At 52.7% G+C, this 27,641-nt stretch overlaps 1 protein-coding gene across 8 annotated transcripts in view; it reads right to left on the bottom strand.

Annotated features, from left to right (window-relative positions):
* Dab2ip (DAB2 interacting protein) overlaps positions 1 to 27,641 on the bottom strand; it is a 195,781-nt gene that overhangs the window by 53,372 nt on the left and 114,768 nt on the right. For all 8 annotated transcript variants that reach the window (XM_004641488.3, XM_023701607.1, XM_023701604.1 and 5 more), the window contains one exon: positions 27,348 to 27,496. In XM_004641488.3, the coding sequence (XP_004641545.1) occupies positions 27,348 to 27,496 (149 nt within the window). The remainder of the gene's footprint in view (positions 1 to 27,347; positions 27,497 to 27,641) is intronic.

Raw genomic sequence — 27,641 nt, 5'->3', positions numbered from 1 at the left:
TAGAGCTCCTTGGCAAGCCTAGGGCTGCCAGACACTGCACCCCAACCTGTTCTCCCAGGAGCTGAGAATGGCCAACTGGCTGCCCTCTGATACAGGAGCTGGGGGCGGAAGGGTATGAGGCAGGCCCTGGATTTAAGATCTCAGCAGCATTAGTGTGACCCACACTGGTAGGCACATCAAAATGCCCATCATACATCTGAGAAAATCCATCTCAGGGAGATTTCAGGAAGGACCTTGTCCAAACTGGCACAACTAGAGAGCTGATGTGGGACTGCTTCAAACTTGGGCTCATCACTTAAGGATGGAGTCTGCTCTTCTGATCAGCATATAGGGTGGTTCCTGGGGACCGGGAGACATCAGGCTCACCTGGATGTAGAGTTAAGAAACTGAGACCTAGGGAGGCCTTCAATTTGCCCAGGGTCTCACAAGCAGGTGGAAGGGCTGGAACCTAGAAGCCTCGGCTTCATACCCGAAGACCCTGATTTTGCATTTAGATCTTTAAAAACAATTTAAGACTCACGGCTGACACACACACACACATACGCATAACCAGGTTGGATCAGTCTTTTACCATCCCTATATCCCCTGAGTACAGCACAGACCCAGGCAAACAAAAGATGCTTGAGAAATGCTTGCTGAATTAAAAAAAAAAAAAAAAAAAAAAAATGGGGCTGGTGAGATGGCACAGTGGTCTAAAGCACCTACTAGAGCAAGCTTGGCAAGGCACAGGGACCACGGTTCAATCCCCCAGCACCACATGCCAGCCAGCCCCGCCCCCTGGTGGGCTGAGCTGGCCACACACACACACACACACACACACACACACACACACACACAAATAAATAAAATTAAAAAAAAAAAGAAAGAAATACTTGCTGAACTCACTAGTTTTCTTACCAAAGTGGGGAATGGTGAAGAGAAAAGATGATATGGCTCAGGCACAAGAGGAGAGCAGAACAGCAGGGAACCTAGGTGTCCCCAGGGCTTGTTCAAGGCCTTTCTCTGCTGGCGGGCTGCCCAAAAGGCAGGGGCAGCTGACTCTCAGCTTTGAAGGAGAGAGAAACCAAGCTGCTACCAGCAGCAGATACCTGGCCCCTGAGAGCGTAGAGCCTTACTTAGTTCCTTCTCACTACTTCCTTGACCCCCAAATTGAGGCTTGGAGAGATGAGCAGCTTGGCCAGGTGAATAAAGTGGTGCAGAATCAAACCCAAGCATCCAGGTCCTGCAGACACTCTCCACACAGCCACCTCTGCTTCTGGAATCTGAACAGAGCATGAGTAACTCAGCTGCACCCTGGCCCCCACCTCCGCCAGCACCTCTGTGCACAGATGCTTTGCTACACAACCCTCTGGCCGGGGCAGAGTGCGCTACTGAACCCACTTTATAGAGGGAAATGAAACTCACACAGGGCACGTGACCTGCCCATGGCTCGGAGGACTGAGACTCACACAGGCACAGCAACTCAGGAGGCTACAATGTCCTGGCAATGGCTCTGCTCCAGCTGGGGTCCAGGCACTCTCCTGACATGGACTGGGAGAGGGAAATGAGGCTCCTGGTCAATAACGGCACAAATGCCCCTCCTGGGACCCACCAACAGCCATCCAACCTATCTCCCTAGCTCTGAGCTGAAGTTCTGAATGAAATCCAGAGTGGGGGCCCTACTTCCTAGAGCTGAGGGTCCCAGGCCTGCTGGAGCCGCCCAAACCCAGCGAAATGACTAAGAGACTCTTAATCTCCACCTCCTCCATCCAGAGTCCACCGGCATGTCAGGTGGAAGCTGGACGCTCTTGGCAATCAGCTCAGCCTAGATGGCCACAGCAGCCTATCCCGAGTGGCCCTGAGTGCCATACACGGAGAGGCAGGAGGGGGGCACCCTCCTCTACTGCCAGCTCCTCTTCCCCCTCCAACACCCTCCCACACACCTCAAGAGCTGCTTCTGGGCTCATCAGCTCAGCTCTCCTCTCAAAATCTGCAACAACTGTGATGGTCAAGCCCACATCCTCTGCCTTCTCAGAACCTTCCACTTTACCCACACCACCCCGGGGCCCAACACACCACCCCTGTAGCCAGGTTGTATACAACCACTTGGCCTGCTGGTAAGCCTGTCCTCTCCTCTCCACTAGGAAGCTCCCATGAGCCTTCACCTTCTCCTGTATCCTAGTAACGAACTCATAGGAGCAGCAGCTCCGGGGACCCGCTTCTCTATCTACCCACTATGTGGCATCTATGGACCCCTCTGTCCCCTACAGGCAGTAGAAGTCACAGAGGGCAGCGCCTAGCATGGCTCCACTGCCGAGAGTAGACTGCACATTGGAAGTGTAGAAAACCCTGGCTGAACTTGCTGCAGGGCTCCGGGGTCAATGAGTTCAGATCTAAAAGTGACCACTGGGAGTGGAGTCTCTTGGAAAGAGACATGGCTGCCAGCCCCGAGGAAAGTCAGCACGGAGTCGCCAACCCGCTCTCCCAACCCAGCTCACTGGGGCAATGTAGTCTCTGCCAGACCAGTCTTTCCACCAACAATGGCTGTGTCCAGAACCACAGGAGATGAAGTCATTGCTCCCGGAAATAGGCTGATTAAGTAGACGTGACAACAACATAAACAACAAGGTTGGACTCTCTCTCACCACGTGTTCCTCCACCATGGGAAACCAGGCCAGGCCTGGCTCCCCTAGGAAACAAAGCATACCAGGAACAAGAGCTGACACAAGAAGCCCCTGGAAAGGACATATAGCTGGTCTCTCAGAGCCATTGGTCCCATGGTTGGGGTCAGGGACCACTCTGCAGGGGTTCCCAGTCTCAACCCTGGCTCATGTCCCTGACCTGCTCTCTGGCCCTGTCAGACCCCATGGTTTCTTTTCTCATTTTCTTCTCATCTACCTTTTATCTCTTTGCGAAGTAAAGCTCCACCCACCTCTTGGATGATGGGGGAGTCATGCTGTGACCCATCCAGGGAAGGTGGGCCTGACAGCTTAGGGAAAGGTAGCAACTGCACAGGCTGACACAAGGCTCAAAGCCTACTTTGTCCTGTTACAGCTCTGACCTTAGGCTAGTCAATCTACTGCTCTGAAATTAATCTCCTCATCTATTAAATGCACAAAGCAATGTGCCAACCTCACAGGGGAGGATTAAGTGAATCATGTCTATGTATTCATTCACCAACATGAGTCAGCCCCTATTCTAGGTACGAGAGACACATGAGGGAGCAGGACACAAAAGTCCTCTCACGGGGCTCCAGGCCTAGTGAGAGAATACACAAACATTGTGTAATAACACCAGGCACCCAAAGTGCTCAGTCCAGGCTCCAGGCCATGTGGAAGGAGACTGCCGGAGGGCGGTAAGGACAAAGGTAGGAACACGGGGAGGAAGCAAGTCCCAGAGACAGCTGGGCAGAACATTCCATGAAGAAAAATATGCATGAAGATCGGGCTGGAGTACTACTAGAGATGCAGTGGACAGGAAGGTGGGCCTGTCCCAGAGCACCCACCCTGGGTTCACCAGAACAGTCAGGACAGATGAGCACAGGTCCCTGGAGGTGCTAGTCAGAGACTATCCTTGCTGTGGAGAATGGACTAGGAGGAGAAAAGGGTGGAAGGAGGGGGAATGGCCTGGGGACAGCTGCAAGTGCCAGGGTGGAGGATGGCAGCGGTGGAGGCAGCATACAGAGCATGAAGCAGTGTCCCAAACAACACAAAGCCCTGAACATGCCTTACTGTTCCCAGGTCTCTCTCCCCATATCCTCATTACCCTGGCCCAGCTGCACCAGTCCCCAAGCAAGAGATTATCAGGCAGTCGGAAGTCTGGACAGGACCCCTCACCCATTTTACAGTTGATAATGGTCTCCTACCAGGGACAGGCAGGGCCACAGTGCGCTGGGCCAGAGCTCCATCCAGACAAAGCTGTCCAGCCTAAGCTTACAGGGCTTACCAGGCCTCCCTCCCCACCCAGGGCCTGATCCTCCTCCCCGGCTGGGTTTTAATCCACACAGGTCCCCGGAAACAACAGCACACTGTGTACACCTTGGAGATTTCCAAGCTCCCTCTCCTGTAGTTTTTCTCCCGCAGAGAGGGAAAGCTTGCGGGCCCCTCAGGTGACAGTAGCTACAGAGAACTCCTGTAAACCTCAACTTACAGTCTTCTTCCTCTAGGGGCTTCTCCTGGCCCCACCCAGACTCCTCCAGGGTCTTCTTGTCCTGAAGTCCCGAATACTCCCAAAGGGATAGGACCCAAATCCCGACAGGAGCTGCCCTGCGCATAAAGGGCAGACCTTGGTGAGAGCCAAGGCAACTAAGTCTCACCGGGGCAGCAAGCACCTCTCCCACACAGACTGAGGAGCTCCTCCAAGGCAGGTGAGGTATGCAGCTGATTCCTGCTCCTGTCCCCAGGGCCGGGGCACAGGTGAGCAAAACAGAAGTAACTCAATCTCAAGGGTCCCTTGGGGAGTCCTGTCTGCACTAGAAACCAAGACAGCCAGCCGACATCCCACCTGTTCAGCAGGGATGGAAAGCTCAATGCCTCTGGGTTTGCATGAAACTGCTAGGGAAGACCCTCTGCTCAATCCTACCCCTTCCCTACCACAGACAGAACTATGGAGAGGCACCCCCAGGGCACAGCTGTGGGGCTGCCGGCTGTAGCCGATTGACTGGAGTGAGCACACACGCAGCGAGGTGTGCAAAGGCATCTCCTCTCCCATCTACAGGTCAGGAGGAAAAAGCAAGCTGGTCAGTGCAGTCCAAGCACAGACTGATTCTTTTACAAAGTGCAAAAAAAAATCTGAAAAAAAAAAAAAAAAAGACCCAACCAACAGTCCCCAGTGGCTCTGATGGCGTGGGAGGTCTAAGGGTGGCATTAGAGTGTGGAAGCTGATTCACCTTCTGCTTTACACTGATTGCTTGTGGCTTTAAATATCTTTAAAGGAAGACTTAAAAGTGAACAAAAGGGCAGCGGTGGGGAATTCTGTAAATGCTGGCTACTGTCCTTCCCATGACCCCTGAGCTCCTGCTGCCTTATTCCTCCTGGGCCTCACTCAGGCCAGCTGCCACCAGCTACTCCGCACACTCGGAGAGGACAGAGTGAGTGTGGAGACAGGAAGGGCTGGGAGACCAGTCAGAAGCCTCAGCCTCAGACACATGGAAAAGGCAGTCACTCTGAGGCCACCCCCTAGCGTGCATCCCCAGACCTTGGAGCAGAGGGCCCCCCTCCCCGCCATCTGTGAGTCTACCTGCCCCACCAGTCAGCGGGTCCTCGAGCTTCCATCACCTCTCTGGCTCTGTCCTCAAGGTTGTGCATATAACAGGGGCTCGACACAAGTGTCCCAGATAAACCTCCAGGACAATCTGAAGATCATTTAGGAAGAAATTCAACATCAGATTTTGGAAGGAATGGCAGACATTAAAGAGAGGAAATATGGGAAAACATACGCCCGCAGGCCTAAACAGGAAGCCAGCAGACAGGCTCTGGACACAGCAGTCTAAACAGGCCGAAGAATGTAGGACCCCTGTGGGGCAGCCAGGGAGAGGGAGGATACAGCAGACTAGAGCAGGGGCCCGGCTATCCTCAAGAAGCTCCCTGGCAGCACCTGAAGGAGCCACCTGCCTGCCCCCATGGCAGGGGGCACAGACACACAGCAGCACACAGTACCACCCTGTGCAGTCACTCCTATGCTGAAGATGTGGATGTGGAATCACAGGGAATTGCTGGACTGGGGGACTCTTTCAAGCACCTCTCCTTGAGTTCTTGCCTGGCCAAAGCCACTTGCCTGATAGGAGGATGCTGGGTAGGCGCACCTGATTAGGTACAACAGACAGCGCTCGGGGCAGGTGGCCTGCGAGCCTCAGCTTATCCGCACCTCGAGGGCAGCACTGCACTCAGACCTGCCCGATCTTAGTCACATATGCAAGTGTCCACAGCTGCATGCAGGCCCAATGGCTCTCCTGATACCTCCCCCTGCTCCAGACCTCTGACTGTCCTGAGTCCTCAAATTCCCAGCCCCACACCAATGCCCAAGGGGACTCCCTTTCCAAGAAGGCCTTACCTCTCCTCTCTGGCCATCTGGGCTCTACCCAGTCTCTAGGATAAAGGCCTACTAAAAAGTATGGCTCTATTTGGTCAACATTCATGTTTTGTTTAGCCCACACAGCATTTGACATTTTTAAGTTTTGAATCAATTGCCAACACTTAAAGATGTGAAATTTTCAAATGTCACAGAAACAACTCTATAGTTCTGTTTCTCTCCTAAACCCAAAGGCCTGCCACCAAAGGCCCAGTAGCTATACATCCCCGCTGGTACACCCTCTAGATTGTCACAGTTGCCACAGAGCTGTGAAGTGTCTCAGCACGGGTTCCTGTGTCAAGTGAGGATGGGCACAATTTACAATACATTAAACCTCTACCAGGGTCACACACAGCTCTGAAACACAGCAGAGACCTGACTTGCCAAATGTTTGCAGGATAAAGGATAACAAATATGCATCACTTCACTGTACTCAGGATATTGTGACTGCTACACCACCTCCTTACGAGACCCCACACACACACACACACACACTAGCACAGAATGGTCTCCCCTTAGCTCCTGGAGTCCCCCTCCCACAGCCAGGCATCCCTGCATGCAGATGGACACACACAAGGTAGTAACTCTGAGCTGTGTCCAGATCTCTCAAATCATTCATTATTTGATCTTTGCTTCAAAAGTTGGGCCCGTTAGTGCCCAGTCGAAGTAAAAGCAGTGATCCTGGCACCTCCATGCCTTTTAAAAGAGGTGGTGAGATTCCCGGCCAGCCCAGACAGTGCTCCCCAGGACTTCTGCCGAACTGAAAAGGAGAAATTCAGCAGCTAGAACTCACAAAGCCAAGGCTTCCTCAATGCCACCTGCGGGAGGGCTGCCCCTCTTTGAAGCTGGTAACCAACTCTTCCCTCTTTCTTTCCAGTAAACGAAACCCCACAGGGTTTCCAAGGTCAGAGAGAATTGGCAGGAAAGATTCTCTTTGTTCTCCTGCCTCTCATTTACCCCAAACACAGACAATTGTCCCTGACAACCAGGTGCTTACAGCAGCAGAGGAAGCCGGGCTCCTGCTGGGTGGAGCCACTGTAGGACTAGCCAGGTGCTTCCATGGCCCCCAGGAGCTCTGCGCCCCTGGATACAAATTCTCAGCTGGCCTGGCTTCCTTGCTGCCTAGGAGCTCCATCTGAAAGTGGTTGAAAAGAAACAACCCTGGGCCCCTCGAGTGCATCCACAGCTCCAGCAACAGGCAGTCTAAAGGATGGGCTAGGGACCTTCACAGGCTGGCAGGCTGGCTGGCTGGCTGGCTGGGTAAGGAGGTGACCTCGGGCTACTTGTCCTCCTCTCTGAGCTTCAGTTTCCTCATTTGGAAAATAGGGAAATAAAAACATGATCCGAGAGAATCAACCTTCTAATGGTACCCAGGGGAGCTTTGGGAATCATAAAGTGCCATGCCAAAGTTAATTATTCCAGCGGCTGGCACAGTGCATGGCATGCAGTAAGTGCTCAATGTATTGTTCGTGACACAAACATTTATTGGGCACCTGCACTGTGCCAGGCAATGTGTTAGCTGCCAGAAGCCAGGAGAGGCGGTCTGGGCCAGGTCCATGGGACATTTGTCCTCCAAAGCTAAACAGAGACAATGATCATACCACAAGAACTGCAAGGAAACAGGGACTGAATACTGGGAGCCCAGAGAGGGCCTTGGGCTCCCCTCAATAGGGATGAGGGATGTAGGTCTTATAAGAACCCTCATCCCTGGCTGCCTGGCCCTCTGGCTGCTTCTCAACAGGCCTAGGTAAAGAATGGCCAGGCCTAGGAAAGAAGCTGTTTCACTGAAGTTGTCCATGTGCCTTCTGTACCCAGACACGTGCCAGGGACCTAACAATACCATGGCTTTTATGGACACTCTTAGGTTCCCATACCCGGTTGGGGAACCAACTACTACGCCAGCTCCAGAGAGATGCCAAGCCCTCCCAAATAGGCGATGATCACCAGCAGACGAAAGCTGTGCTGCCTGTGGCTCACATCTTGGCTCTTCCCCGCCCAGCCTGAAAGTCCTTGGTCAAGTTGCCAAGTCTCCCAGCACCTGCTTTGCCCAGTGGAGTCCAGCTCACCTCCCAGGTTACCGTGAGCATCGCAGGAGGGAGTACCTCCTGGGAGGGAAGCCCACCCCAGCCACCCCACCCCATCTAAAACAGGTACCTATGCACTCAGGCCCCTCCCAAGCTCTGCCAGCCTTACTTCCTCTGCCTCTTCGACCTGCTGCCCCCGCCCTTCTGAATTATTTCACTCCCTCGCTGCGCCCCAAGTCTTTCCCTGCCTTCCCAGCTCTCAGATCACAAGCAGAATGAAAGGGTCTAGTCGGCGCACTGGGAACTCATTCACAAGGTTCGCTCTGCCTACACGCCCTTTTCTCCCCTTTGCCGCCTGAAGAACTTATCCTCTCTGAAGCCTCCCCTACTGCCCATCTTCTGCGAAGCCTCCTACTCCTTGAGAGCTGGCTCAGGTCCTGCCCACTCACTCAAGCAGGGTGGTGCAGAGGCAGAGAGCAGCAGGCACCTGTGCGTCCTCAACGATGGCCCTCCTCACTCCCGGCCTCAGCTTCCTTATGTGTAAGGAATCTCTGACTTCTCCTGCTCAGGCGTGAGGAGGAGCCGGGCTGTGCTCTGCTGTGGAGGAGGGGAGGCAGAGCTAAACCAGGCAAAGGGCTTTCTGGAGAGCTGGGAAGGAGCCGGACCACAGGGAGGGGCAGAAGGACAGCTCAAGAGGCCCCCACCAGTGCCCCCAGGAGCCCCCAGTTATGAAAGGGGTGGGAAGATCTGACCCAGTACAAAGCACAGAAAACAGGAGGCAAAATGAAGAGCTCCAGGTCAGCTAGAAACTGGTTGGGGGTGGGGGTGGGGGCTTCAAGCAAGAGAGCCTGGCGCTGGAAGGACGGGAGGACCAAGGGAGGAAAAGCAAGGAGGTGACCCGGACAGTGGCACAACACAGGGAGCCAGAGGCAGGGCCAAGCCTGCCATGTGCCGGGCACTGTGAGCACTGGCTGTAAACCCCTAATTCCCACCTCTTCCTCTTGACCACTCTGTGAAGAAGGAGCTGCTATTATCTCCCCTTTGCCGGTTAAGTAGGTGCCCCAAAGTCACAGTGCTGGAGCTGAATTTGACAGCAGGCGCTGGCTGACAGGGTCTGTGTGAGTCAATAGGAGGCCTGGGCACGGGGACTTGGGAGAGGGGGTGACAAAGCAAGGTCGAGAGTCTGCAGACTCCAGAGAGACTCATTAAGACCTCGAAGTCACAGGCAGCTTTGCTGTCTCTGCAGACTGATTGTAAAAGGTGCTGCACCCAGCCCAGCATGTAGGGGAGACCATGGGGGTGGGGGAACCTGTCTGTGCCTTCCCTCACCATCTGCCTAAAGCAGGCCAGCGAGGAGCACCTCACAAGGAAGCCAGAGAGGCAGCCAGTCAGGAGCCGCGCCGTCAGCGGCCACAACGCGGGCTGGTGCAGTGCTGTTGCCAGGGCGTCCAGAGAGTCTGCCTTTACAGGCAAAGTGATTTACAGTGGGCCGCCAGCACGACCATTCAGGGCCTCCCACCAAGTGCCTGACCCTTCTAAAACCTCAACACAAGATGCCAGGGGCCACTCAGGGCCAGCAGCACAAAAGACCTTCAAGACAGAGGTAGGGAGGGGTACACGGGGCAGCCCAAACAAGGACCTCCCTGGGGACTTACACGGCTTCTGGACCAGGATTCCAGGAACCTGGGCTCATTTTGCAGCATGCCTGCCCCCACATGGTACCTGACCCTGTGGGTACTAGGGTGGCGGGAAGCCCAGGGTCTGGGGGAGGGGACAGAAAAGGAGATCTGGAGCCACAAAGAAAATGGTAGGGGAAAGGAGTTCCTAACTGGACTTCCCACAGAGTCACACTAGCTGCTGCCATAACAGAGTAGGGAGAACAGCTGCTCTGGGAAGGGCTCGAAGCTTCAAGGCCCGGCCCTTGGAGGCTTATTAGGAGTACACAGTCCAGACCCAGACGCAGGAAGGTGAGCTGCAGGTGGTGTGAGAAACCTGTGCATGGCCAGAGAGTCCACCTGAGGGCAGACTCGCAGGACCCCCAATCAGGAATCTGCGTGCCAGCGGTTGGCTACAGGAGGCCTATGAAATCGTTTTCTGTAAAACTGTATCCAACAAGATGCAGCGCTTCCTCCCACATTTAGAAACACACCTCCAGAAGCAGGTGGACTGGCTTCACACTGGCTGAATAAAATGACCACCTGGGGAACTGCCACCTGTCGGCACCTGCCCTAATACTCAGGCAAGCTCAGTAGATGCCACCCAGAGTACAGAATTCTCCTTGACCTGGTGTCCTGACACTTCACAGAGGACCCTGGCCCCATCACAGAGGAAGCTGGCAGTCCCTGCCTTGAGCACACTGGCACACCAGGAGCTGTAGTACAAGGGGCTTTTAGAGGGTTGGAGGGCAAGGCAGAGGGCTGTCCCACTCGCCAGAGCCACCAGGCCTATCTGAAAGAGTGCACACTGCCAGGGGTACATGACAGAATCTGCCTATAACCCCCTCACCAAAATACTCATCCAGTAAGCCACATGCCAGCAAGGGAATCTGAGCTCCCAACAACCGCTAAGCTTTGGAAGTTAGAAAGATTTAGTGAAGACGAGTTAAGCGGCCACCTTGATTAGGACTTACAGACTCCTAATCAGGGACGACCGTATCTGCTGCTGAGCAGCCCAGGAACAGGAGGTGGGGAACCAGGTTGCCCAGGTGGGCACATGGAACCAAGCTCCAAAGACAAGCCACTGTCTGCCTGCGAACACCAGAGTATCCACACAGGGTGCCTAGCGTACCCAGCTGGGGCAGAAATGAGGGATAGAAGATTCTCACATTCTCTCATGGGCCAGGTACGACAAACCTGACTTCATACTTTCTGCTTCACATCTGTCTGGACTCAGGTTGCCTCAAGTTTGTCACCATGGAGGGTCAGGAACTACCTACAGGACACTAAGGCCTGGATCCCCAGAGTCCAGACTGCTACAGTCACCCCCAAATCTCACCCCAAGAAGCCCAGCCTTCCGAGAGGCAGGACTGGCTTGGCAGAAAAGATGCCAAGATCAGACAGTTGCCATCTAGGCACTGCCCTGGGCTGCCACTAGGGTGTCCCTGTGGCAGCACGCTAGGTAGAGCCGGATCCCCTCTGCAGCCTCAGGGGCAGTCCTAGACTTGCCTATAATCCCACAGGAAATGTCCTGCTGTTTATTTGAAGAACTAAACAAAATTCTTTTGGAAATGGTACCTGAGCAAGACAAAGGGCTCTGGTTGGGCTCTTCAATGAACCCACATGAGTATTTAGCTTCCAGCCAGAGGGCTGCAGTTTTCACTTGGCAAAGGGTAGAGAAAAGCCAATAAGATCTGAGTTGGGGCTGAAATTCAACTTCTGGCCGGAAGCATTCCAGGTCGAATTTCTACCTCTTCCGGGGCTAAGGAGCCCACCTGCTTCTGCCTTCCCTTTGTGCCACAGGCACTCCCCACACTAGAGGCAGACACTGGTACATCCAGCCACATGGTTATCTTGTAGCCTGATAACCCTCCAGCCCAGGGGATCAAAGCACACCCACCTTCCCAACACCACATTAGAGGCATGGCCCTGCCCCAGAACTACGGAGGAATCTAGAGCTACTAGCTAGGGATTTCAATGCTTGAGTGGATCTCAGGATCATCTACGGGATTATCTGAAGAGAGATTCCAGGGCCAATCTTAGTCTCATGAATCTGTCCCTCTCCAGGTGGGGCTCTGGAATCTTTTCACCAGGTTCCTATGGCCCTATAATGCTTGACTATATCTAGACACCAAGGTGGGATGACCTGAGATGCCCCCAGTGTGTCCTCGCCAGTACCCACAGGAAATGCCTGGTGTCTCCCCATCTGCTGCTGCAACTTCTGAAACCTGGGAGAGCCCTCGGGCCCTGAGCCACTCTTTTCTGACCACGTCTCTACTCCATATCTGCAAGCCACTGGTAGGCCCTACATGACGACAGTCTAGCACACTTCATGGGGCTGAGCAGAAGAGAACTGTGGTATTCACAATACCTTTTCAACGAGGAGTTATTAGTTGACTTGGTATTTTGATAATTATAATACTACCCAAGTTACGTTGCCACTAAAAGGAAGCAAAGGCTGAGTAAGGCAGAGACCTGATCCAGGGGCTTGGGAGGCAGAGGGGTCTGGTTTGTGAAATGCTACAGTCTGCCCACTCAGAAGTTCTCAGGCAGACACCCAGAGGCCAGCTGCCTGACTGGAAGTGAGGTCCTTGACACCAACTGGAAAGCGCGGGCAGCAGATCAAGTCGAGACTACCATTTAGAGGCTATCTGGCCTTGGACAAGTCCTTAACCATCTTTAGTTTGTTTTCTTCACTTGTAATCAAGAAGTATCCATTTCCTAGGACTGCCTGTGGGTTAATGTCACACAGGTACTCTTCCAGCTCCTGACTGTCAGACCCGAGCGTCTGCATAGGCTCGTGCACCTGCCCTGCACTTTCTTCCCTAAGCACTCTGCTCCCTTTCCTTGGGGAAACCGCCCCTACCAACCCCACTGGCTAAGCCCTCCGGGTCTGGACTTGGACTGTCATTGGGGACTTGCACTTCAATTGCAATTACACATTCACCTGTGTGATAATTTCTTCTCTCCTTGACTAAGGGAGGGTCTGGGGCTGGTTTTGCCCACCATGACATCCCCCAGCCTCCTACCATGTCTGATGAGTGATGGGCTCTAACTAAACAGTGCCCTCCCCTTGAAACCGGGCCACCAGAGCTCCTGGTACAACCCTGGCCCTTACTTGACCACTCAGGGACTCCTGATTCCAGCTGCTACTACAATAAAATCGGTGCAAATTAATTAATTAATTTAGTTAAATTAAATAGGTGCACTGCCCTAACAGGGCTCTCTGAGACCTGCTGGAGCCCTGGAGCCCGACAGCTGCCTGACTCCTACTACCAGGGACTAACCTTGTGCCTCACCAGATTTCTCATAGTAACACCTTCTCAGAGCTTTGTAAGCAAAGTCATTTGCCAACTATTTTCTCCCATTAATCTCACAATGCTTTTGCTATTTTCCCTCTAAGATGACTCATTTAGCAGTAGTGCAGCAATTAGACAGACCACGGAATATTGATTTTCTAAGTGGGAGAAATGTCAGCATAAACATCATTTCATGTCTGTCCTGGTCCATGTCTCGCTACATGATGGGATGGACCTCGGGGGGTGGGGGTGGGAGGCTGGATCTGTCATTAGGATACTGCGGTCTCAAAAGAAGGCTTGAAAGCACAGTATGTGTGGTTATGTGATAAAAGGTTGATGTGATAAGATTATCACATGACATACACAATCCCAAGCATGCCTTGGAGCCTCGGGTGCTAGGAAAGCACCACAAACATGTGACAGGGTCAGAGGTCAGGTGACCTGTTTCAGATCATACAGGAGAGGGTGAGTCAAGCCCACACTCCAGTCCGTTTTGGCAGAGCAAGACTCGACTCAACTCCTCTAGGATCCCTTGTGTGGTGCTCTCCATGGGACCAGGGTGAAGTGTCACTGGGCAATGCAGTCACTTTTGTGGTGTATGATAGGACCCACGGACATGCCCAAGAAATAAAGCAGCTAGCCCAAGCCCCCAAATCCCACCTCGGTGCCACCTTCAAGCCTAGGAGAACAGGTTTACCTTGCCCTAGGCTTGGCTGCCGACTCTCATAAAGGCTTGGCGAAAAAGACAAGCCAGCCAAGGTCCCCATCCTCATCCCCTCTGCCCTGTGCACCAGAACCACCAGCCAAGCCAAGCTCCTGGGACACTTAGACACCCCTATTCTTATTAAAAGAGGAGAAGGAAAAGGATGAAAGTCAGGGTTCATGACTGGGACATCCAGCAGTTTTATGCTCTTGTTGTATGGCTCCAAAGCCAGTGCCACAGCAGAGAAACAATGACACAGGGCATTCACTCACCTCTTACTCCTGGACACTCCAAGCAAATGGGTGAGGGAGCAGTAGGCCCCACAGGTCCCCAAAGCCTCACCCCAGCCAGCAAGCTGACCTTTATTTAGCGAGCAAATGGTTTCTTGTTGACCAAGGAGGAAAAGCTGTGGTGCCAACTGGCAAGCATGAGTTGAAATGCCAATTCTGTGTGACTCTCAGTGAGGTAATGACCCTCTCTGGGCCTCTGTTAGCTCAGATATAGAATGCTCTGCCAGGGCCTCGTGGGTGTGAGGGCCAATGATAAACTGCCAGACCAATGTTGGCTAGGTAAGCTCAGCAAGGGAGAACAAGTCTAAGAGAAGCAACTCCAGGCGTGGACAGGGCTCTCACATCACAGGCTACATGCAGCAGGCGCTGAATCGTTACTGAGGGTCAGAAACAGCATCCTGCATTCCCTCTTGCAGAGTGACTCACACTGGCACCACAGAGCCACGAAGGAGTAATGCACCGCAGCAACTCGCTTCCTTTGATCCTCGGATGCTACCTTAACCTGTTCGGGCGAGAGAACTCCCCCATCCCAAGAATGTGGTGTTTCCATGGAATCCGGTTTGAGAAATGTCCTTATGAGCACTTGGGACAATGAATGGGAGAAGTAGGGAAGAGAAGAAATTTTTCATGAGCAACCAGCGCTTAAAGAAGCTACAGGCCTTTCCCCAGTGTCAGTGACACATCAGGGGCATGACAGGTGGAGAGCAGGTATCAGAGGGCTTGGTGCCTTCAATGAAATACCATAAAAAGGAGCTTGGAAATCTCAAACAGGAATCACTCCAGATAAGCTTGATCCTGACATGCCCAGAAACCGAGAGGTACTGGGTGGGAAGAAGGAGCCCAAGTAGATACATCTCCCTGTCTCTCACTCTTTCCTGAAAGCTCAGCTTTATTCCTCCTGCCTTCTGGAGTGAGCAGTGCCTTTCAAGCTACCAACCAGCTGTCCCCACCACAGCTGACCATGCGTCAGTTTGTAAGACCACAGAGAGGGAGAGTTCCAACTAAGGAGCCCATCTGTGGATCCTAGAAAGGAGCACACCCATACCTCCGGGCCATTAGGATGCTACTCGGGTGGCATGGACACCACACCCGTGTACCCCTGGCAACACAATGCCCACTCCTCTGGTTGTGGGGGCACCCCTGGAAAGGCTGAGGAGCCCAGGACTCCCTGGAAGAGCATCGGCAAACCCAACCGTAGCAGATCCATCCATAATGGCGCAGACTTTGCTCCCAGCAAGGACAGAGCTTTATTAATTATTCAGAGGATGGTGCAATTATGCAAATCTGTGGGCAGCCTCTGCCCGACTACTGTCTTCTACAGAGGGAGTCTAAGGGGGATGGGAGGCCCAGAGCCCACGCTGCTGGGTACAAGGAAACCACTCAGCCTGCAAAAGGGACAATTAACCCACCATATCCTGGCTCAGGCCAGTTTCTGGCAGTTTACCTCCCCACTGAAGGCTCTGACCGGCACCAGATAAATGACTCTGAGGACATGGATTCCTTTTTCCAAAGTTACACCCCTGGCTACTTGAGCCAACAATGCCATTATTCAAGGTTCACTCCTGTAGGTCCTGAAGGCAGGGAATGCTTCCAAAGTTCCTTCTTTAAAAACAAGTTTCTGAGAAGAAGAACACCTCAACTTAATGTTTACCAAATGATGTTCTCCAGAACACTCCTGCTCCACAGATATCAACAGCTGCTCCTGGGGGTAGGGACAGGAAGCCCTTGGTTAAACAAAGCAAAACTGGCTTCTTTACTGTAGGACCTTCCAGAGCCTTTAATCTCCTGGTGTGAGGATGCAAAATTGAACACACTGCCCCTTTGAAGTGTGACATTTAGCCTCACCAACCGGAATCTCTGGAACTGATTTTGAGAACCACTCAATGCGCTGCTTCCTTGACCTGTTTGGACAATGGGCTTCCCTCTTCGCCAGCAGGCCCTGCCACTGCCAACACCCTAACCCAGAAAATCATATCAACATTCTCAGTTGGGAACAGGCTGTTGTAGAAGGCCAACTACCCAGCACTGTCTCTTCTTAACACCTGACACCTCATCCAGCATCAAAAGTCCAAAAGCAACCATTGTTCATCAACTTGGTCAAAAAGAAAGGAGATGAGGGAACGTATAACCCTAGAAGAGCCCAATGTGGGGGCAGTGAAACGCTGGAGGAACATGGGTACAAATCCTGTCTCTATCACCCAACTACCTACCAACTCAGGTAAGTGACTCTTACCTGTCAGGACCTCAGTTTGTTCATCTGTAAAGCAGGCAGAGGGCAGCACAAGCCTAGAAATCAAGAGTGCAGCGGCATGAATCCTAGCTCTGACCACACCAGGAGGCCTGGCATGCACTGCCATAGGGTAAAGAGTCTTCATCTCAGCGAAGTGCTGAAGACAGGGCTGGGCCACAGGATATGCTCAGCCCCGTTAGCTACTATCAAGACCTAGCTTGGCTCCAGAGAGATCTAGGCTCTAATTCCATTTTGAGGCGAAGCCCAGAGAAGTGATTTTTCACTCTGAGGCCAGTCTCCTCAGCTGTAAAGTACTCCAGAGGCCCGGAGATGATGTGTGCACAGCACAGAATGCCTGGCACTTAGGTGTTTGGCAAACAGCAGCCACTTCATCGTGCTTATTGACAGAGCATGCAGAACAGAGCCAGCCTGCCTGGGTTCTGACCCCAGTTCTGGCCCTGAGGAGCTGTAGGCCTGGGCAGGATGCTCTCTCTTTAGGATCCCCCTCCCCCATAAAGTGTGGCAGCAACAGCACCTGCCCTCCATAGTGCTGCTGTGAGGAGGAAGTGAGGAAATGCACAACAGGTACAGAGCCCAGCCCATCCTCAGCGGCCACTCAAGGCAGTGTGGTGCCATCACGGCACGAAGAGAAGCCTGCCAGGAAGGCCACAAGATGAAAGACACCTGTGTCAGCCACACCACAACGGCTCCATTCTTTAGCAGCTGCAGGGGCTTCGTGAGCTGGAGGCAATGAACTGACGCTCAGGAGGGACTCTACACACTGCCCTGCACCTGCCTGCTTTCCCTGCAGGAATCCAGGGCCTGGGACATCAGTTTCTAGCTTGGCCTTCTTGAGACACAGACTCTGAGGATCGGAGGGAAGCAGCTGGAGAAGATGAGCCCTGGACCAGCTCTGGCAGATCAACTCACCAACACGTGGCAGTTGGGGGGTGGGCCGAGAGGCAACCATGGGTTTGAGTTCCAGTTCCTATCTCACAAGCCCAGGTTCCTGGTCCTCCCACCCCATCCTCAGCCCACTTCCCCAGCAGGTTCCTGGCCTCATGACAGAGAGCTACTCTAGTCCCCCACCCAGCAATGCTGAAAGACAACCCCTACCAGACGGGGGCCAAAGGCTCCTGGTCAAGTTCTGAGACACTGACTCATCCCGTTTGAGGGGCTCTGAGTGAACAGGCTAGGCCTTGCATCACACTGCTGATACTTGCTTGGCCCTGGGTAAATGACTTCCCCTTTGTGGACTTCCCCTCAGCTTCCTCACCTATAACCAGGAGTCATCGAGAAGAGTGGGCCTTCAAGGTACAGGTGGGCTAAGTGCTGGAACTGGAGTTAGGAGACAAGAGCCGGTACCAGGGCTGCCCATACTCACATTCAGACAAGCGTCTCAATGTCCAAGGGACTGGGGAGGCAGCTCAGTGGCATAAGTATCTGACTGGCACGTGAAGGGTCCTGAGTTCAATCCCCAGTACCGCAAAAAGAAAAGAAAAAAAAAAAATCAATGTCCTACCCGCTCCAATCACCCTTGGAAAACCCAAGGCACTGATGGGAAGGAGCATACCAACCAGAGCCTTCGGCAAGCACCAGAGAGGGCTCCTGCTACACGGAGGGGGAGGAGTAAGGCATATTTCAAATGGCATCTTAACCTTAAAAATAAAGGGCATCTCAGCTTTAAAAGTAAAGGATGTAAAAAAAAAATAAAAAAAAAAAAATAAAATAAAATAAAAGTAAAGGATGTGACTAGCTAAATGAGAGGAATCACAGGCCACAGCCAGGGGATGGATTGCTGGACTGGGGTGCCCTAAAGGGTGAACTATTAACATATGGAGTTAGGCTAGTAATATACGGGGCTTTAGTCTCCATCTGCGAAATGGGAAACAAAAACTCATTTGCTATGAGGAATCAATAAAAATACACCAAGAGAAGTCCTTACACAACCTGCTGGTACACAGCAGGCACACGATTCTTGCCCCTCAGCAACAAGAACACTCTTTGGAAAGTAGGATTACCCTACCCAGAAAGAGTAATGCAGAGCGTCTGCGGTGGGGCCCAAGAACCTGCACTTTGTCAGATGTCCTGGGCAATTCCTGGCCCCGCAGGTCCTGTCCTGGGCTTCTAAGGCTGCAGTTTTAGGCACAACCTATTCTAAGACTGTTTCCAGATGTAATCTGGGGAGGTAGCAAAGAGGGAAAGAAGGCGTGAAAGGGATAAGGCGCAGAGGAGGTGGGGCTAGGAGCAATCTATTAATCAATCTCCTCCCCAGCCAGAACCAGTAATTGTTGAGGCGCACACATCCTTCATGTGCTAACAATCTGCAGCTGCAATACTACGCTTTGATTATGAATGTCAAAAAGACAGAGCATGAAATTAACTTCCCCTTAGTCAGTGGGCACAGGGAGCCGCTACACTAATTCTCTGCCCTCAGTATGAAAACTCCCCATGACAATGTCGCATCAAATTAGGGCCCATGCTACCCCAGTGTCATCTATATCTCTGCCAGTGTGCTCTTTTACAGTCTAGCCAAACCTGTAAACAAGGGCCCTTCTTGTTGAAGAAAGGTCCAACTGGCAAGCAGAAGATGCTATCGAGGGAGGCGTTAACTGGCTGGGAGGGCAGGTGGCAGCTCTGGGACTGGAGCTGGGGAAGGTTCCTGCCCCCATGGCGACTGCCCCCTGGCAAGGGGAGCGGGAGGTCAGGAGAGTGCACACTGCAGGGTGCTGGATGCAAGGAAATGGCAACTGGGAAAGCTGAACTCAGAGCTCCTGGCCCTTCTACCACTCCGCTGGCAATAGAGCTGGGCCTGCAGCTCCTGCCCTCTGCTCTAGCCTGGCCCACAGCAGTCGAGGAACCTAGAAAGGGTAATGGAAAGGGTAGCAGGAGAAGGAGGTGGCCAATGCAGGTCACCTTTGTGGAAAGCTCTAAAGAGCAGGGCTTGGCAGATGTCCACTAGCCCACCCCTCTTGGGAATCCTAGGCACACTCAGTTATTGACTGGTAAATTCAGAATGTGGTCTGTTAGTCTCTCCAGGCACTATTACCCACTGTGGTGTATCAAAATGACAACCCCTGGAGCCAGGAGCATGCAGGCCTTCTGACCAGGCCCTGTTTTCGGTATGTCCCCAGGATCAAACCTAGCCTCTAGCCTTCTGGCTACTCCTTACTCTCCTCCAAGAATGCCCAAGAAATTCTCAGGCATGGTATTAGGAACCCTTGCAGAGGGGCATAGACCCTGTCTCCCTTCCTTCCCCTGGGTCCTTACCTCACTACTCTCCTGCCAAAGGCAGGACCCCAGCTGCACAAATGATGGTTTTACAAGATGTGATTCCAAATGCCAAGGAAGGGTCTCACGTGTGCTTGCAGAGAGGCATGCAACATGGCCTGTGCAGACACAAGTGCACAGTCACATGCCACAGAGGACAGAGGCTGACAGAGGAGGGCACGGTACCAGGCCATGGGTCAGGGGTTTCTGCACCACCCACATCTGACCGTTCAGCAGGTGCTCAGAGGTAGGTGGCAGGCAAGATGCTGATGGATGGAAGGAAGCATAGAGAGGAATTATAGCTTGCCATGGCCACAGAGAACAGAGAGCAGGACCTGAGCAGAGTCCAAAGAAGGGGTACGCAAGCAAGGTCTCACTTTACACATGGGACAGGTCCATGTGGGCCTCTGAGGGGAGCAGACAGCAGGCAGAAGGGCGGAGATTTGGCAGATGCCACTTCCAAGGCTCTGGTCTGGGGAAGCCGGAAGTATCCCCTGCAGGTATAATTAGAAAACCTCAGAAGGTCCAGGCCAGGCCTTGGGCTTCTCACCCGGCTGCTCTGAGGCCAAGGTAGGCTCCTCACAGTCTACTCCTGCCCTCACACATCCTATGCCAGCCCGGGCTGGCATCCATCCCTCTCTTCCCAGATGGGTGGAATGATGGCAGAAGACCAGAGCTACCAGAGCTACTCAGAGTGTCTCTGAGCATGGGCTGCCTTTCTGTTTGCCCACGGCGGGGTGGGCTGACAGCTCAGAGGTGGGAAGACACTACGCATGCCCTGCCACCCTGAGGAGGAGTCATGGAGCTGGCGGGGGAGCAGGGTGTCTTTCCCCTCTTGCCTTTTCAGTTGTCTTACAATCTCCAGTTTTCTTCAATGGCCTTCTAAAATAGCCATTAATTAGAGCCTGGTAATTAACTTTCTGATTCAAATAATATTTTGCAAAGGAATTCCATTAAAGAGTTGATTTGCATATCCTCAGACACAGGCCCTAGAAACATTCTACTTGGGGAGAATGGACGTGATCCCACAGTACCCCTGAGGCTCACACCAGAACCTGGGCTCTGCCTAGCACCTAAAGGTGACAGTAGAGTCAAAGGGCTGCTGTCTGGGAAGTTTTTCCCAAGAAGGTTGGCAATTTGTTCACGGGATGGGCCAGCTCAGAATGTCAATATGCCCAAATAGGAAATGCACACAAGTGTCCAAAGAAGAACACACTGGCACAACAGAGTACATACATACATACATACACACACACACACAAACACAGAGGCAGACATGTATATATAGGGATAAAACACAATGACAATAATAATGGTAGTGAATGCTTATTGAGCTTGTAGATTGAGTCATTTGCCTATATTTCACCTATAAAAATAGCTACCTCATACGGTCCAACACAACATGATGTCATACTGTTATGTTCCAAATGCCTTACGTGTGTCAACTCATTTAAAGTGTGCACATATACGGACATTTACATATCACACACACACACCCCCTCAGTAGAACAGGTGTACACTTGCAAAACACACAAAAAAATATATACAGATATAAACACGCTTGTTCAAAGAAAGCTTCTCCTGTTTCTGAAACCTCAGCCTGGGGCTGGTCACATTCTCACTAGCTAATCTCCACCACTCCTAAAATACTGCCCAGCTTGGATCTTTAGAAGGTACATGAGGGAGCTACACAAAGAAAAGGAGGGCCATAAAAATGAGGAAGCAAAAATAAATTGGTTTTCTATGTACCCAGGTCATGTTCTGTGGCTTCCCCTCCCATTCTGGGTGTCAAGGCTCAGAACCCTGCGCTCATCTGTGTGGCTCTGGTTCACCCTGCCCCCAGAGGAAACTGGGGGCTCCAGATAAAACACCACGGTCTGGAGGGGATCTGCATGGCCCCGCCTCAATGGAGGGAGTAATGCACCTCAAAGGCACCTCCACGCCCTTGACTGTGTGCCTCAGTGTCCCTGGATCTAATGACCCTTTCAGTCCGTTTACCTACCCTGTAACCTCTGAAAGCACTACGCCACAATAATGCTTCCCTGTGACAACTATGGGATTACGAACGGGGCTCTGCCTAGCAGCACCCAAAGGTCAAAGGGCTAATTCCCTAATGGAAGGGAGAGGAAAGCCAGGTAATCCCTCCCTGCAGGTAGTTAGTAAATTCCTGTCCTACCTCTAGAAAGGCACAGGCCAGTTTAATGTGTAGTTAACGTATAGGATCCACCTGCACAGGACCTCTCAGCTCTGAGGAAGGCCCAGGCAGGCAAGCAGAAGTCCTGTGACGGGCTTGTTGGAACATTCAGTAGGCAAAGGGCAGGAAGAGACAAGCCCCAGATGCATCAGCACCACAGATCATTAATCTCAGGAAAGCAATATTCAATCCCTAACATGCAAATGAAGAAATGCCATTCTTCTGCCTATCCAAATGACAAAGACTATCTTAAAAGTGACATTCCTTTTTTTTCTTTTTGGTACTGGGGATCAAACTTAGGTCCCTGTGCTTGCCAGGCAGGCACTTGTGCTGCTGAGCTATATCCCCAAACTGACATTCAATGTTTTAAAGAGTGTAAGAAAATAAGTACTCTCAAAACTCATTAGAGGTACAGACTCCAATGGCGGATAGAAACGAAAGGTCCGACTGGTACCTCTGCACTTATACTGCTCTTAAACTATTCGTGATGAGTATTTTTTTAAAACTTCAACACAGGGTCTCACTACGCAGCTCAGACTCATTACAAGCATGCGCAGTACAGCAGGGGTCCCAGGGCCAGCATGGCATGTGGTACCAAGAATTGAACTCAAGTCCATGCACCTGTCAGGCAGGATCTTAGACCCCTGAGCTATCTCCCAGCCCCGTGATAAGCATTTTTATCAAAAACCTGAAACTCCATGTTCTTGGACTTAGGGATTCTCTAAGCTTTTAACCCACGAAAAAATTCAGATGTACACAAAAATGTATCCAGATAAAATCCCCAGATAATTTTTAAAAAGAAAACCTTGATTAACCTAAATGCCTGATGATTAAAAGCAAAGATGACCCAAAAGTAGGATGAAAAAATGAACTTTTGAAATACTTTTTTAAAACACAAAAAGATTTGCTTTCGTAAGTGTAGACAGAACAGGGGTCACTCTGCTATTAGTTTCTTTTTTCTTTATTTGGTACAGGGTCTTACTGCACAGCTCAGACTTGAAGTGATACTCCTGTCTCAGCCTCCACAGCGCTGGGATTATAGGCATGCACTACCACGCCTGGTTTTGGCAGCTGACATGACACAGGACCAGCACAGCAAGTGGTATCGGGGACTGAACCCAGGTCCTTGCATTTGCCAGGCAGGAACTTAAGACTACCAAGCTATCTCCCCAGCCCGCTCTTAGGTCTTATGTTCAAAGATAACAGAGATCTTTATAGCTTAATTCACCGTACCATGCATCTATTACTGCTTTTTATTTTTAGGTGGAACTGGGGAGTGAGTCCAGACTTTTCATTGAGCTACACCCCCAGCCTTCTACTTTTTATTTTGAGACAGGGTCTTGCTAAGTTGCCCAGCTGAGGCAACTCAAACTTACTTCTTCTCCTTCCTCAATTTCCCAGATACTATTAGAGTGATACTACATGATGACTTGTCATTCCCACATTGTAAGACAAAGTAATTACTCACAAACAATATTGAGTTGAATTTACTGAAACCCTACTATGTGTTAGACTGCTTTCATGTCTTATTTTTTAATAAAATTTTAGAAAACATTTAAGAAATGTGTAAGGCTAAGGCTCAACATTAAATTCTAAGAAAACAGCACTGAAGAGAATGGATACTTTCAATTAATGTGCTGAACACGTTAATACTAATGTCTCCCATAACACTGTTATTATCATTCCCATTTTGCAGATGGGCAAACAGAGGCTCAGAAAGCTCACATGACCTGCCCCAGCAGTGTCTTGCTTCAGACATATCACATACTCCTATTACTCCCGATGACCCCTGCTGACTCCCTACAGGGCGCTATCATCTCACCTGCACCATGCTTCACAGATCAGTCCCAAGGGAAGGCAGAAGGATCGGATCCGCCCTTTCTACAGTAGGAAGGAAAAGAGGGCATGAATCCAGACCTGGGTACCCAGCCCCCCCGAATCTCTCTTCTGACCAAATTAGGAAATTAGGCTCTGCCTTCCTTTTCCCCTATCCCTTCTCTAGCTTCCTCTCTCCTTCCAGGAACTCCCTTCCCCCAAGGGCAAGAATGGATTCCTCCCTCCTCAGGCCCAGCTGAAGGTTTTGGAAGCCCCCACTCCAACTCCCAAGTACCTCCCCCTTCCCCAGTCCTACATCCCCTGGAGCCCCACCATTAGCAGCTTTCAAATCTGTATCTCCAGAGACACACATCCCTGGACTGGGTAACGGGCCTCGCCTACCCGTGCCTGGCTGCCCGCTTTGATGAGCTAAGCTTTACACTAAGGCAAGCGTCAAGAATGGGAAGAGGGGCAACGACAAGGCATGGTTAGAGACCAACAGACAGCCGGAGGGAACACACTCAGCATGTGCGGAGGCCAGGAGTCACCCAGGAGCAGTCACAGGAGCAAAAAAAGAGATGAGGAAAGCATAATATTGCCAGCTGACCTTCCTAGCTCCTCAGAAGAGTAATAAATGAATGACTTGGAAATCATCTTCTGCGAAGGCACAACTGCCACATCCTATCTCGCTTTTACCAACATTAAAACAGCCCTGTACATGAAGCGGCAACACCTCAGCCTGCAAAGCGAAAATGCCTTTACCAGCACACCTTTCACCTATAAGGCTCTCTGAGCAGCATTCATTTCTGTGATCCAGGAGAAATGATTACCTGTCCTTGGTGCTTATTGCCAAAGCCTCCAGAGGAGAGATAAGCATCTAAGTGGTCTAAGGATTGTGCAGGCCAGCTGGGAACCTCCCCCAAAGCCATTTTCTGGAGAATAAGTACAAGTCCACCAAGTGCCAGCAGCCTGCCCCCAGCCTCACAACTGGACAGCAGAGGCTCCACCTGAGGCTTCCTCTCCCAGAGTGCGGGAAGATCCTAGCACAGAACCAACTGGCTTCCAACCTCCAGATGACAGAATTCAAGCACAGAACAGAACCTCCCCAACACAGCAATTTGCAGAACATACAGACAGCATGCAACAAAGCCTTTACAGCAGCCATATAAACCAAACAGATTCACCCAAAGTCAGACTCCAGTGGCTACACCAGAATGCCCTGAACTCTTTATCCACACGGGACAGCCACCAGGACCAGGACTCACATGGGCCACCCTAGAAGCCCCCACTTTCCTCTTCATTCCTGTCCCCATCCACTCTCTGAAACTGATACCTCTACACTTACCCCCAGCAAAAGACATGGCAGCCAGTGGAGGGTCCCGTGGAGCCAGGATTCAACCCCTTTGCTGCTAAGTCAAGTCACAGGGAGCCAGTTCCCTCCTCCCAGCCTCCAACAGCACAACCCACACCCCAGAGAGGGAAGAAGCTCCTCTCTACTCACCCAGGTTTGACCATGAGCTCAGGTGGGGAAGGCAGTCATCCTAGCTGGTTTCCTCACTCGACTCCGCATAGGATAACTTCAAGGACTGACCCAGAGAAATTCCTGTCCACCCATCCCAACAGCAGCTGGCAAATTTATTCCTAAGCAAAGCAACAAATCAGGAGCCCCCAGTCCTGGCAAAGCCTATTTCAGGTCCAAGGCTGGGTAGAAAGATTTCAAACCCAGTCTCTCTGCCTGTCCATAGGAAATCTGGGCTCTCTTTCTGAGCCAGAGAAGCCACCCAGCCAGATTTTGTTTATAGAAAATTAAAAAGACAACTCCACACCATTGCCAGTGACATTTAGACATTTAGCTTCAACCGCTACCGTTTAACACCGGCTCCAGAAACAGCCTTATAGTTCACTCCCAACCCCCGCTCTGCGCCCCCTCATCATGCAGCAAGGCTGACCTGACGCCAGGCTGGGCTGGTCCTACAGGAGGTCATCTTGGCTGTGCCCCGACCCTCAACCAGGGTTGCCAGCCAAGCGCTTGCCGGGCTCTTCCCGGCCACTTGCTGTCTTTGCTAGCAGGCTTCTGATGCTGGCTCCCCACTGGAGGGAGGTAAACATAACATGCATGCTGCCTTCTCCCAGGAGGGCAGACATACTCCGAGGCCGGACCGCCTGCTGTCTCTCCTGCTCCCGGACAACCACCACATGCACACAAAATGGGTTACGTACACAAGCCCCCGCATGCGGGTGCAGAGGGTCCTGACCCCTGCCAAGGAAAGCGCCGAGAAGGGCATGTTCCTGGGGCTGAGAGCCGAAGGTGGGGGCCGTGCAGAGGGAGGAAGGCAGCAAACCGGGTGGCCTGCCGCCCAGACAATAACAAAGATGAGAAGCGAGATTTTCAAAGACGCAGTGGCTGCACCCAGCACTGAGCTCCGGCTTGGCTGCATCTTCCTGCCAGGGCACGCCTGGTCCCCAGGGGCACCATGGCCATCAGAGAAAGGCTGAGGGTCCTGCCTCGGGCTGGGCTGGGCTGGGCTACCAGCTGCAGCCAGTGGTGAGGATGCACTGGAGAGAGCAGCTCCAGGCAGATGGAAAGGAAAGGTCCAGCAATTCTGCTGGGATGTGGGAGGGGTACTCTCCAGCAAAGATGCCAGGGGGGTCAGTTAAATAGCCACTCAATCTTGGCCAGGAGTTAGGCTACAACTTGTACTCCTTTACCTGCTGGAACCAAGGAGGAAGGGACAGACATTTTCATTCTACCTATGCCTTCCCTACGGGGAGTGCCAACTCGCCAATTGTACACATGGACACAGCCCCGTGAAGGCAGATGTCAGCAGCCTAAGATGCTGGGACTGAATGCTGAAAATGCTCCTTGGTGCCTGCCCGTTCTTTCACCTCCATCAGCTGGGAAGGGACGCGTTCTAACTGGCACAGGAATCCAATCACTGTGCCTATGCCTAAGTGGATAGATGCCTGTGGCTGGCATCTTCCCAGAGGCTGTGTCCGCTCAGTGCCCCCCTGCCCTGACAGAATGGCTTGCCCTTGGGAGCTGCAGCCGGCTCCAGTTGCCCACAACTCCCCACAAGGCAGAAACAGCCCTCCCTCTCCTACTCTGTCCCACAAGGCACCTCCCCTTGGAATTTCCACACCTGCTCCAGGCTTGCCTAGGAGCTGGAAACAGGGAGCAGGAGACACCCCTGGGAGTGGTGAGGTGAGGGAGGGAAAGAGAAAAGGCCCTGCTTCCCAGCCTCAGACTGTGCCCCTGAACTCGGGGCCTGGGCACTGCCCGCTCTGCTTGCCCCAGCCCTCAATGGAGCACGTGCCCTACTTAGAGCAGATGTGCCCCCTAATCGGCCCAGCCTCCTGCTCCTCCCCTCCAGATGTTCGCCCTTTACCTCACCACGGGCACTGCTGAGTCTCAGCCAAATCTGGCCAGAAATGCCTTTTGTATCGGGCACCCAGGAGCTCCCCAGGCCAGGGGATGGATCCCGGGGGTGGAGGAACCACTTCCGTCCCCAGCTCCAGGCACTACACGGCTGGGAAACAATGCCCACCCCGGCCAGGCGAGGCAGGACTTCTCGGCGAGGTTACTTCCCGTCCGGCCTCGCCCCGGGCCTCGGGCACTCGCTCTACACCTCATCCTTCTGGGAGAGGGCAGGGTCTTTCCCCGGTGCCTCGGTCCGGGGCGGCCCCACAAGTTCACGGAGGGCGTCGCGGGGTACCCCCTCCCCTCGCGGCGCAACCCCTGCCCGGCTCGGGCTTTGTCCCCGCACCCTCGGGGCACATCCCAGGCGGCGCGCGGGGAGGCCGGCCGGGCGGCGGGCTCACCTCTCATTGTCCGCGGCGGAGGTGGCGGCGGCGGCGGCGGCGGCGCTCCGGAACCCCGGCAGGATGTGGCGGAAGCTGTGGTTGCGGTCCAGCTTGGGCTGGCTCTTGGTGCGCTTGATGGAGCCCTTGAGGCGGCGGCTGAGGAAGCCCTGCGCGCGGGGCGACAAGAGGAGGAAAGGGAGGCGGGGTTAGCGCGGTGGCGGCAGCGGGCCGGGACCCGCGCGGGTCCCGCACCTTCGCTGGGCGGCCGCTCGGCCGAGGGCGGGCCGGGCTCTGCCCTAGCACTTCGCGGCC

The sequence above is a fragment of the Octodon degus genome, unplaced genomic scaffold (assembly GCF_000260255.1).
Source record: "Octodon degus isolate 3935 unplaced genomic scaffold, OctDeg1.0 scaffold00137, whole genome shotgun sequence".
In the NCBI taxonomy this organism is placed as follows: Eukaryota; Metazoa; Chordata; class Mammalia; order Rodentia; family Octodontidae; genus Octodon; species Octodon degus.
Note: the sequence above shows the minus strand (reverse complement) of the source record. Positions and strands in the feature narration are given on the sequence as shown.